Raw genomic sequence first — 11756 nt, forward strand, 5'->3', positions numbered from 1 at the left:
AAATAACAGCTAATTAATTAGTACAGAATAACTGGAATTATAATAAAATTTAATTTTAAGTTACAAAGTAGAAAGAAAAAAAAACAGATTATGATGAGATCCTACAAAAATACAGCATGACATATGTCTACTATAACATGGAAAGTTATTATCTTAATTTTTTGCATCTTTCCTTATATAGATCCAGCTAAATCTCATGCATGAAGACCTAACATCAAGGAAAATATAATAACCATACAACAATATTTAATTCCCTATACCTTCTTATATTTCTTATCAATTAATTAAACCAAAAACCTTCCTCCACTCTTTTTCTTCTTAATAAATGTAACAACTATTATCTTTTTATTTTATTTTAATCTTTTCTTTCTTCTACATAATTCATCATTGATTAATTAGGTGGTTTCATAAATACAACAATTATTGTTAAGAGGAAAACACAAAGAAGGTGTTGTGTTTTTTTTCTTTCTGCATTTGGATCCGACCTTTTTTTTTTTGTCGGACCCACGTGCACATGTTGTTCTTCCCTCTCCCTCAATTTTCTGATCTTTGTTTATATTGTTGTTTCATAGAAGAGGGAGAGAAAGAGACCAAATCTTACCAACTTAATTTGGTGGCAATTTCATTTCTTTGATATAATCCTATCACTTTTTCAGGTATGTCACTTTCACCAACAATGCAATTTTGATTTATATTATTTTAATTATATGTTTTTTTTATTCATTTTAATGTGATAAAATAATATAAAATAAAGGGGTTCTGTTCTAGCATTTGTTTATATTTCTTAATCAAACAAAATTGTCCCAAATTTTTGTGTCATTGTCTTCATGACTTTTTCTTTGTTGTTTGTGAATTTTGCATATTCTTTTGCCTCAGTCATTATTTTGATTCTTGTGTTACAATTATTTTATAACAGACATTTCTAATTTTCATTTTTAATTTTTTTATAATGTTTTTTCATTTTCAATTTTTATTGTGTTTATAATAACTAGGACAATCTTCACCTTACAAATCGGTTTTGTGAGAATTAAGTTAGATCAAACATTAAATTTTGATTCGTTATCAGATGCAATCCAAGATCTATAAAATCACCTGCTATGTAGTCATATTACCAGACCATTTGAGTCACGCTTTAGATGTTCAGTCATTTGAAGTAATATGTTAAGAGTCTCACATTAAATAAAATAAGACTTGATAATATGCTTATAAGTGGAGATTATTTCCGACCGCCGATTTTGTAAGGGTTGAGTTTCGTGAAATCGAAATTCTAATCTTGAACAGATACATTGTACACAAACATGATTATATCTTTTCTCCTTTGTAGTTTTGTTAAAGTGTCATTCTCTTTTCTATTCTTTACATGCTTTTGCCTTGTCTCATTTCTGGAGATTCTTTCAGCTTTGTTTTTCACACACATCCACACAATTGATGTACCTTCCTTGAAACAACCTCAAAACATACCCTCTCGTTCCCTGCTTTGTACTATATATATATTTCTTCTTATGACAATCAACATATTGGTTTATAAGTCTTTCTTTTTTCAACAAGAGTTGAGTTGAACTCCATTTCAAAGGTAGAAGCTACCTTCACCATATTGAAGTTTATACTATATAGGATTTTTTTACTGATAATCATTTTACAATTATCTTTGAGGAGATTTGAACTCTATCTTTTTGAGATTACAATATCAAACTTTTACCACTGAGAAGATGTCTCATAGTCAATTATATAGGATTTAATTTATATATACACTATTAGTGAAAAAAGGTTTTACACATGCACTCAATCATGATTTTCCGACCATTTTTCGCTCCTCAAGAAAAATATTTCCTATGAGTGATTTTTCAACCAATTTTTTGCTCCTTGGAAATCTCTGGGAACACAACTACCGATAAGGGTGTTATGGCCAAACTCAAAATATGGAGGGTTTATAAAAGGAAGGCTAAGAAGATTAGTGGCTAAGTTTACTAATGAAATGTTTAAGTAATTAGTAGTGTGTTTAAATAATAAGAATAGTATTAGTAATATGCAATAAAAACATTCTATAAATAATATGGGTGCTTGTGAAACTCATGCATATTCAAAGTTAATTTAAAAAAGTTTTAACTTTGTTCCTTGTTAATTTTTTGTTATGTTTTTGTTAATTCACAAACATCTTTGACACTGTCTAATATCTTTGATATATGACTACAGATTCTGAGGTTCTTCATTCTTACAAAGATAAGCTGAAAAACTTGTGTTGGAAAAAGTTGTATAGAGAAATTAAGGAACACAATCATCAGACAAGAAAATAACGTGGAAAAACTCCAACAGATACAATGGGTGGTTGTGTGTCAGTACCTTCTAATGCAATGAAAGCACCAAAGAGGCTTCATAGGAGGATAATAAGACGTCGTCGTCGAAAGATCTCGAATTCAGTCACTAATGATATCAAGAATATGAATAGCAATGGCGCCGGAGCGCATGTAACAGATTATTCTGTTAGTGAATTTGTTCATATGAACTTCGAAAATGGCGCGACGACTAAATGTAGACGGTCCGAAGTTTCTAATGCAGCATACCATCTTACTCAACTAGAATGGCATCATAGTCAATATGATGCTGATGCAAATTGTATATATTTTTTGACTTACTTATGTTCACAATTTTTGTTTTGAATTTGAGAAATTTAGAATGACTTTTTGTTTCATTGATTTTCAGTGATGTGCCAAGAAGAGAGTTACTTTGATTCAGTTAGTATTCTGGAATCTGAATCAGATGATGAGTTCAATAGTGTTCATGGAGGTAATGAATAAATATCCCTTTTTAAATTTCAAAGAATTTCTTTTTAACATCATGATGTGACACTTGAATAATACTATAATATTATCAAATATGTCTTTTGACATTCCATCTGTCTGTTGAGAATGACTCATATTCACTGATAAGTAGACAGGCGTTTTAGCGTAGCAGAGCGCCTGTCGTCTGTCCACTTAATACTATTGTACATTTTGAGCCAAAAGTCTTTCCCCCTTATAGTAGGATTCTATATATGTTTGCTTACACTTTGAGAACATTTTCTGCAAGACTTCAATGTTTAGAATTTTTTTATCATATATGAAAGATTATGATTATGAAAGCTTTGAAATGAATTTTCACAATATCCTTTTGGTATGGTAAAAGAGTTCTCAAGTTATGACCTACTAGTTTTGTGGTATTTTTTATACCATTAAGTAGTGTTGTTAATCGCAAATTGCAGAAAATAGTAGTTTGTTTATTGCATTGCGTTATAGAGCTATAGCGACACTATGTCCACTATCTGACAACACTTTTTTGTACTAAATAGTGTATCGCAAAACAACACTGCCATGAACACAAAGTCTTTCGTGTATATTTCTAGCATACAAAAGAACGGTTACTTTGTCCATTATTATTATTATTATTATCATTTTGCCACATTCTAATTGTTGTATCTTTCTTTGCTTTCTATTTTTGTGATTAGATTTATATGCAGATGGTTTTCCATTAGGAAGCACATCATGTGGCCAAGTTCTTCAATATGAAGAAAGATCAACATGTGTCGTGGAAAATAACTGTCAATATGAAGAATATCATGAAAGTTATGTCAAGGTTAATGGAGGGAACGCAGATAAGATAAAAGGAAAAGATGAAAATGGTTTTGGCCTAATCAATTCACATGGTTGCGGACTTTCGCGCTTAGGCAAGAATCAAGGAAGCTTTAAAGGTTTAAAAGATGGTAAAATTAGTTTGGAAGAGAATACTCAAGAGAACACAAGGAAATCATCAAGCTTGCACCGGTTGGTCCCAACCGTTAGTTTCAATAATCGGCCAAGCAAAAAGCTGTCGACGATTTTCAGGCTTTCTTTCAAAAGAAAATCTTGTGATGCAGAGGAATCAACTGAACTTGGTATGTGTTTATTGAACTATAATTTCAAATTTGGAAATAGTCTAAGCATCAAAGCAAAGTCACCCTATTTCTATGCAAGTTTGAACTATGAAGAATTAAGATATTTAATGCTGATTAAGTTCCTTGATCTTGTATATGTTAGGTCAATCGAAACGATGTATGTTTCGTCCGAGAGCTGGATATACAATTCCATGCCAAAATAGAGAGATGATGTCCCCTGGATGTTGGTCCGAAATTTCACCTTCTACATTTCAACTTCGTGGTGAAAACTATTTCAAGTATGTTATTATCTATATATCTATGTATCTGTCTTTCTGTCTATCTATTTGTCTGTTAGATGATAAATATTGTCAATTGTATTTTCACGGAAATAAAATTATATAATCATTCACTTTTCAGAGACAAGCGCAAGATTCCTGCACCAAATAATAGTCCATACATTCCAATTGGTGTTGATCTATTTGTTTGTCCAAAAAAGATACATCATATTGCAAGACATGTTGAGCTTCCAAATGTGAAAGGCAAGGATGGGGAAATCCCTCAACTTCTTATTGTAAATATTCAGGTATTTTCATTTTTCATTTATTCAATATTCTTAAATCTTTATTTAGTACTAGTAAGGGTTGGACCGGTTCAAAAGACTCAGGTCAGAGACTCCAGTGAAGGAGAAAACACTAACATAACAACTAATATACTAACATTTTCTGGAAGAAAAAAAAAAGTACTAGTTTTGGAATATGTATGATTATCAATATGAGACTTGTAACAAATGATTGGTCTCTCATTCATTGCATTTTATCATATGCTTTGTGACAGTTGCCTACATATCCAGCTGCAATGTTTCTTGGTGATAGTGATGGAGAAGGGATGAGTCTTGTGTTGTATTTCAAGGTTTCTGAGACTCTTGATGAGCACATTTCTTCCCAGTTTCAGGAAATCATTAAGGTACATAACTAGCTTCGTTCTTAAATCTTTTAACTGTAATATTGCATGGAATTTCAGGGCGACCTAAGCATAAGGCAGTTCAAACCCTTGCTTTAGACCTCTAAAGAAGTTTATTTATTTTCTATAAAGGAAATAGGTCCCAAATAAAACTATTTGTTTAATATAAGTAAATAGCGTTCAAAAACAAATAGGTCCCCTACATTGCTTGAATTATTTGTTTTTTTTTTTTTTGCAAGCCCGGTTTGTGAAATACAAAAACACTTCCCAAAAGAAGAAAATATCACCTCGCAAAAGTCCTCACCGGATTCGAACCCTAATTCGGAAGTTTAGGCCTACTTATGTGTTGGGACGGCCTTGCATAGTTTGTGCCTAGTTATTCTCTATGACTATGTTCAGAAGTGTCATTGAAATTATATTAGCTTCTTTTGATGTAAATTTGAGGTGATATATATAATGTGCTTGAAGTTTAAAGTATGGTTTAAGTGCTAACTTGGTTATTGCTTCCTATTTATTTATGCTTACAGAAATTCATTGATGATGAGATGGAAAAGGTAAAAGGGTTTGCAAAAGAATCTAATGTTGCATTTAGAGAAAGACTAAAGATTATGGTAGGACTTGCAAATCCTGAGGATATGCAATTGAGTTCTACTGAAAAGAAGCTAGTTCAAGCTTATAATGGAAAACCTGTACTCTCGCGTCCACAACATAACTTTTACAAGGTAATAATAAAGCTCATATATGCATTTGTCATCGAAAAGATAGGATCAATGTTTTAAAAACATGATTTGAGATCGAACCAGTGAGACATCTGGTTATTCGGTTCAACAGGTTCAATCAAAAAGTAAACAAAACAAAAAAAAGGTTGGACTAACCTCGATTCAACCCAGTAAAATCCAGTTCAACTAGAGTGTGATACAACCAGGATCAAACCAACCAACGAACTGGTTGGTTCAACTGATTGGGATTGATTTTCTATTTTTATGCAAAACATAAGGATCATTGATGTAATACCTAATCAACGAATAAATATAAGCTAGATTGTGATTACTAGCTTGAAAGATAGCAAAACATGTCATACATCGGATATACATTCAATTTGAAGTATCAGTGCGACATAGTATATATAAGATTTTTCCCTTTACCTTGTTACATCTAACAAGGAAATGATCTTGTTTATGCTGCTTCTTATAGGGTCCTAATTACTTTGAGATTGATCTCGACATTCATCGATTTAGCTACATATCAAGAAAAGGACTCGATGCATTTCGAGATCGTCTAAAGGATGGCATTCTTGATCTAGGCTTAACCATTCAGGTACCGAAGTTTTGAATGAAGTGAATTTTCTAGTTAGTTTTTCATAACTACCTATGAAACACAGGCACGAATACGACATTGACACTCATATGTAGACACTAGTAATTGGATTTCACCACTATTTTGTTAGCCTAGCTTCAACTAAGCTTGTCCTATTTCTCTAATTTTTTTATAATAGGCACAAAAACAAGAAGAGCTTCCAGAGAAAGTATTATGCTGCATTAGATTGAACAAGGTTGATCTTGGTGACAATGGACAAATACCTATGCTAATGACCCTTGATGGTGAATGCTAAGGATTTTTCATAATAGCATTCAACAATACAAACTACTATTATGTATATTATAGTAATTTCCTTTATTTAATTAGCTGAGGAAAAAATGGGAGTTCAATGTTATTATGTTGGATATGCAAACTCCACCCACTAGTCATATATTTATGTTTATAAATGTACATTAAAAGGAGAGAAGAAAAAATTAATAGGACTATTAACATGTATTATTGTAAAATGACATGAAATGTATAAAATATTTTTTTATTATTTATTTTAACTTGTAAACATTTGAAAATGTTGTATCATTGAAATGACAAATGGTGCTAAGTGGTGTATGATATCTTGCACAGCAATATTTTGATATTTTGATGCTACAATGACTAACTAAAATGACTGTAACTATATATCAAGAGGCCATGATCTCAAATGGATCACGAGATAGTGTCATAGTAAAGACGTTTTTTTTTTATAGAGTTCCTCTTTAATTTCGTAAGTACAACTCAATTGATAGTTGCAACTTGCAAGTGCATTGATATGTAGGGGTTCAGGTTTGAATCTATGGATTCCCCACTTTTCTACACTTAATTTGTGTGAATTTTGTCATTAGACTGTCTACTTGACAAAAAAAAATATTGTTCTTCAATTTTGACTCAGTATGATGGGATGCCATTATGACTCTGTTTTTGACTCAATTTTAAAACAGTATGATAGGCCCAATTTTGACTCTGTTTTTGACAACTCTAGTTTTTAAAACAGTTTTTGACTATAGAGTTAAAAAAACTGAAAAATAAAAAGTAAAATACCATTTAGCTGTTTTGCTTTTTTAGTTTTATAAAGTATAATATTAAAAATAGTTTTATAAAACAGTTTTTAGAAACAAATAATCCAAACAAATTTTTTAATTTTCAAAAACTAAAATAATTTTTTTGAAATGTGAATCAAGCAAGCCCGCAGTCTTCATAATTTTTATTTTTAAATTTGGGTTTGGCCTAGTCTAGTGTGTTTTAATTGGATTGAGCTACTAAATTCGTGGTCTAAAGAAACTATGTGTTAATCGGATCCGGTCTATGTTTTAAATTTGTCCATTGGACTAGGGTAAGGTGTAGGTTGGCCGATTTAAAAACTCTAATTCCTTTTTAGGTATGGCAACCACAGATAGTGTGGATGTAGAGTTTCTTTTTTTTCTTCTAAATTTTAAGAGAATTTGACTTCTCTAAAATGAAAAAAATGTGTTTAACAATTAAGCCAAATAAATAAACACTTGGGAGCATGTTCTCTTAATGAATTCATAGTAAAGCCATGCTTTATACCATTATATGTCTTAAAATAAATCCTACAACTATGGAGTAATGCAAATAATATTGTCAATGGATGACATATTGAAAAACCGTTTTCCAAGTCGGAAAAAACAAGAAAAAAGATAGAAATTAAATATTAGGGCCAATTATGTGACCCACTTAAATTAATATAAAATAAAAAAAAGAACATGCATTGAGTTGAGTTTTTGCATTGATGTGTAAGTAACAAAGGTAGGATCAAATTTTATATCCTGCATGACATACTTGGACCCACAAAAAGTTATTATTTATATAATCAAATTTTAGTTTTAGCATTGGAGATGCTTTAAGAAAATGAAACAAGCTTTACAAAGTTTAATTTGTTTTCCGAAACAAACTTAACTTCTAACGTGTTAAATTAAAAGATTAAAAATAATTAAAATTTTAAATTTTAAATATTTTAATTTATAAATTATTATTATTATTATTATTATTATTATTATTATTATTATTATTATTATTATTATCAATAAGTTCACAATAAGGCAGCAGTAATAAGTTATTTTATTTGACAGAGATTTATAAGGTAATAATAGAAAGTTTGTGTTGTTTGTTAAAGGTTTATGTAAAATAAATAACAACAAATAAACTATTATAACAATTCTTTTGTCATTTAATTATATATTAGTAAGAGTCAAACAAAACCAAACAAAAAGCTGATGCTAAATAAATTCATTATGTACTCGTTTTATTGGTAAGAATCAAAAGTTTAGTTTTGGAGCAAATATAAATACTTAGTTAAATTATCTTATAAATATTTAAATATAAATAGATACAAAAAAAAAGAAAAATATTGAATTAAAAACTCAATATAGAGAATTATACCAAAATATAGTTGCAGTTGCAATAGCACCTAAAGGGTGAGTAATAACACCTTTAAACTTTCATGTACATTTATTTTGAGAATTTAGGATGAAAAAAGAGTCACTATTTTGAATTGTATTTTCTTATAAAAATATATTTTTTCGAAAATCTAACTCTATTAAAATTGGAATTTTATGAACTGTAACAATAAATTATGAATTGATTTATTCAATACATTGTTTGTTAAATTACCTTTTTTTTTATGATTGTTTGAATATGTATTCTTTAAAAAATTGTTTAATTATGTGTTCTTGAATGATTGTTGTTATTATATATTCAAATGAAATATTATATTGTATATATGATTTTATGAAGATGATTGTTCAAAAAATGACTTATTTTTAATGTGTTTGAGATGAGCTTATGATTCGTATGGATGGATCTTGTACCCCACAGTTATTTCTCGAATGATCTATGTGCTCCATATAGATGGGTATTGTACCCTACATTAGATGATTTTAAACTCCACACAAATGGGTCATGTACACCTCACATATAGATGAGTTTTAAACTCCACGTGAGATGAGTTTTAAACTCTATACGGGTGAGTCTTGTACCCCACACTAGAGGAGTCGGTGCTCCACATAAAGCGATAATACCTACTTTCGCATAAGTAGTATATCTCCATATAACGATGAGACGTCATTGAATTGATTTGATTATTATAGATGTGAATTATCGTTAATTTAATTGATGAGTTTTTATCAATTATTGAAACTAATCGGTTATTATAGAAAAATCTTAGTTATATCATGTATATTTCTAAAGAATATTTTTGGAAGAACACGGGTGCAATGATCAATTTTTTCGGTTATCGTATCAGCTAAAAACAATATTTGTTTTAAAATTGTGTACTATTTATTGTATTTAGTATTTTATTAAAGTGTTTAGTTATTTCCTTAGATTAGGCTAGTAGATCAAGAATAAGTAGACATAGTGTCTACATTGTATTTTATTTCAAGATTTGTTCTTAAATATCTATTTTTGAATATTTTGATTAAGTAGTTTTCAGCCGTAAAATTTTATTTTAAAGATTTTATAATATTATTTCTTAAAAAATTTATTATTTATTATAATACATTTTCTGTTATATAAATATGAAAACTTTTTCATTATTACCTTAATGGTTACGCAACTCATTTCATTTATAATAATTGAAGACACATCACTTATGATCAACTCATCAAGCCAAATTATCACCTATCATTTGCATCATCAAAACTTCAACACTTGAAAATAGATGTTATTTATCATGTGTTTTTATTTTGAGTAATAAAAATTTTAAAAATGTTTCTATTGTTGGTTCTTCTATTCATGTGTCTTTTGTTGCCTTGTTATTTTCTATTCTACTATTCAAATAAATTTGGTGCAAACATATGAGATAGTGTTTGCACAAGACTAATATAAAATTTGTCAATTTCCTTTTTACACTTTGTAGTATCTTGCTTGAAAACCCAATAAAATATACAGCGACTACACTATAATTGAACACAACATTTTTTTAGTAGATATATTCTTTGACACCTTAGTGACTCCAGAGTATTTCCATAAACTCCGATCATTTGAATCAATTATAGACTAATATCTACTTTGGTACATTGAATCTTAGTAGATACATGATGTCAAGAGTTGCACAAACTATTTATATTATGTTACAAATTAATGCAAAAAAAGTAGCTTTGAGGTTTCGAAAGAACACTCTTGAGATATACGAAAATACTGAAAGATTTTTCTCTCTTTTCAATTAATATATATGCATACACTACTCAAGAACTGAGAAGAAAAGAAAAAGAAATAAATAAGGATTTTATTTATGTACTAAAAAGCTAAAGACAATTCTATTATAAAATTTAACCTTTTCTTTAATCATATTTTCTTCCATGTTGGGACTGTTACTGTAATCCTATATATATTTCAATGTTACTCCTATGTATGAACACTTTGTTATGAACAAAAGGAAGGATAATGTCACCCTGTCAGAAGAGCTGAAGTCAGAAGTTAATTCAGTTCGAATGTCGATAATGGAGTCCATTGTTGGTCGCAATGTATAGTCAGTCAAGTACCCTTTGTAGAAGCGAATGTTACTCTATTCCAATTATCCTTGTGTCATTTGTCTGTAAAACACATTGAATTAAACAATTACAACTTTGAATTCACTCGTAAATAGAAGTTAGAGACAATGTTTTCAGAAGAAATTGCATACAACACTAAAACTCTGTATTGATTAGTTTATTTGAGTTTATCTACTGACATAATCACCTGTGATATTGTCTCTTTTTGAATAAACAACTTATCATATAAGTGCTTATATATATGTCATTTTTTTTTTTTTTGAATAAGTTGTTTTCATAAAATATCTTGAGAGCTTGATAGAGCTTATGATAGAGCAATTTCGCAAATGTTTATGTTAGTATATAAGTTCAAAAATAAGACAAGCCAAAAATGCTTTGATAGAGCTTATGAAAACTTATATGAAACTAAATTGGATTTATGTGAATATGTGGTTTTTTAAAAGTAGGAAAAAATATAATAACTATGAAAAAAAAAAGTTATATGATGTTATAGTACAGTATAAAATGAAGATGTATAGTAAGATTGTTTCACTAAATTTGGTGCATGTAACATCACTTCGAAATAAAAATATTACCTCTTCCCAACCTTGATTTACGGGTAGATTGCCGCCACACATTACTTTCATTCCAATGTAACATCTCATCATTTTTATTTGTTTGAATCATAGTTGGTACTGATTCTTCCACAAATTCACCATAATTTCTATGGCCCTGTAAAAATAGTCAAAGAAAATAAGATGCAACCTAATAAATATGTTGATCAATATCATGATTTCGAATACAAACTAATACTCAGTCTAAACAACATTACACTAAATAAGATTTTGTCACATCAATTTGATGAACTAATGATACTTTGACATCAAAATAGTCTAAAAGTTACTATTCACAAAGACCAAATGAATAATTGGACTCAAATGGTTAATGAACTTCAGTTAAAAATAAATAGTTAGGGAGAATCCGTCTTTGAATTCTTACTAGAACAATCCTTAACTAGGTTTTACTTATCTCTCGACCATACTCCGGATCACCAAGGTCTCTTT

The 11756-nt window shown here is 29.4% G+C and overlaps 2 protein-coding genes across 4 annotated transcripts in view; one reads left to right on the top strand and one right to left on the bottom strand.

Moving 5' to 3' along the window:
- Nucleotides 1-429: 429 nt before the first annotated feature.
- On the top strand, nt 430-6711 carry LOC101496169 (uncharacterized). Of its 2 annotated transcripts, none has more exons than XM_004491797.4 (10): nt 430-656; nt 2194-2613; nt 2701-2784; nt 3482-3907; nt 4050-4185; nt 4307-4472; nt 4724-4852; nt 5377-5571; nt 6044-6166; nt 6345-6711. In XM_004491797.4, exons 2-10 carry the CDS (start codon nt 2319-2321, stop codon nt 6459-6461), a joined length of 1671 nt encoding a protein of 556 aa, XP_004491854.1. In that variant the 5' UTR covers nt 430-656; nt 2194-2318; the 3' UTR covers nt 6462-6711. The 2 variants fall into 2 exon arrangements, with proteins under 2 accessions (XP_004491854.1, XP_004491855.1); XM_004491798.4 differs by lacking the exon at nt 430-656 and adding an exon at nt 1233-1573.
- A 3904-nt stretch (nt 6712-10615) lies between these two features.
- The window catches only part of LOC101496721 (cyclin-dependent kinase C-2 C), a 6579-nt gene continuing 5438 nt past the window's right edge, over nt 10616-11756 (bottom strand). For both annotated transcript variants that reach the window (XM_004491800.4, XM_004491799.4), the window contains exons 8-9: nt 11289-11424; nt 10616-10755 (exon numbers count right to left, since the gene is read on the bottom strand). In XM_004491800.4, the coding sequence (XP_004491857.1) occupies nt 10748-10755; nt 11289-11424 (144 nt within the window). In that variant the 3' untranslated portion in view covers nt 10616-10747. The remainder of the gene's footprint in view (nt 10756-11288; nt 11425-11756) is intronic.

The sequence above is a fragment of the Cicer arietinum genome, chromosome 3 (assembly GCF_000331145.2).
Source record: "Cicer arietinum cultivar CDC Frontier isolate Library 1 chromosome 3, Cicar.CDCFrontier_v2.0, whole genome shotgun sequence".
Taxonomy (NCBI): Eukaryota; Viridiplantae; Streptophyta; class Magnoliopsida; order Fabales; family Fabaceae; genus Cicer; species Cicer arietinum.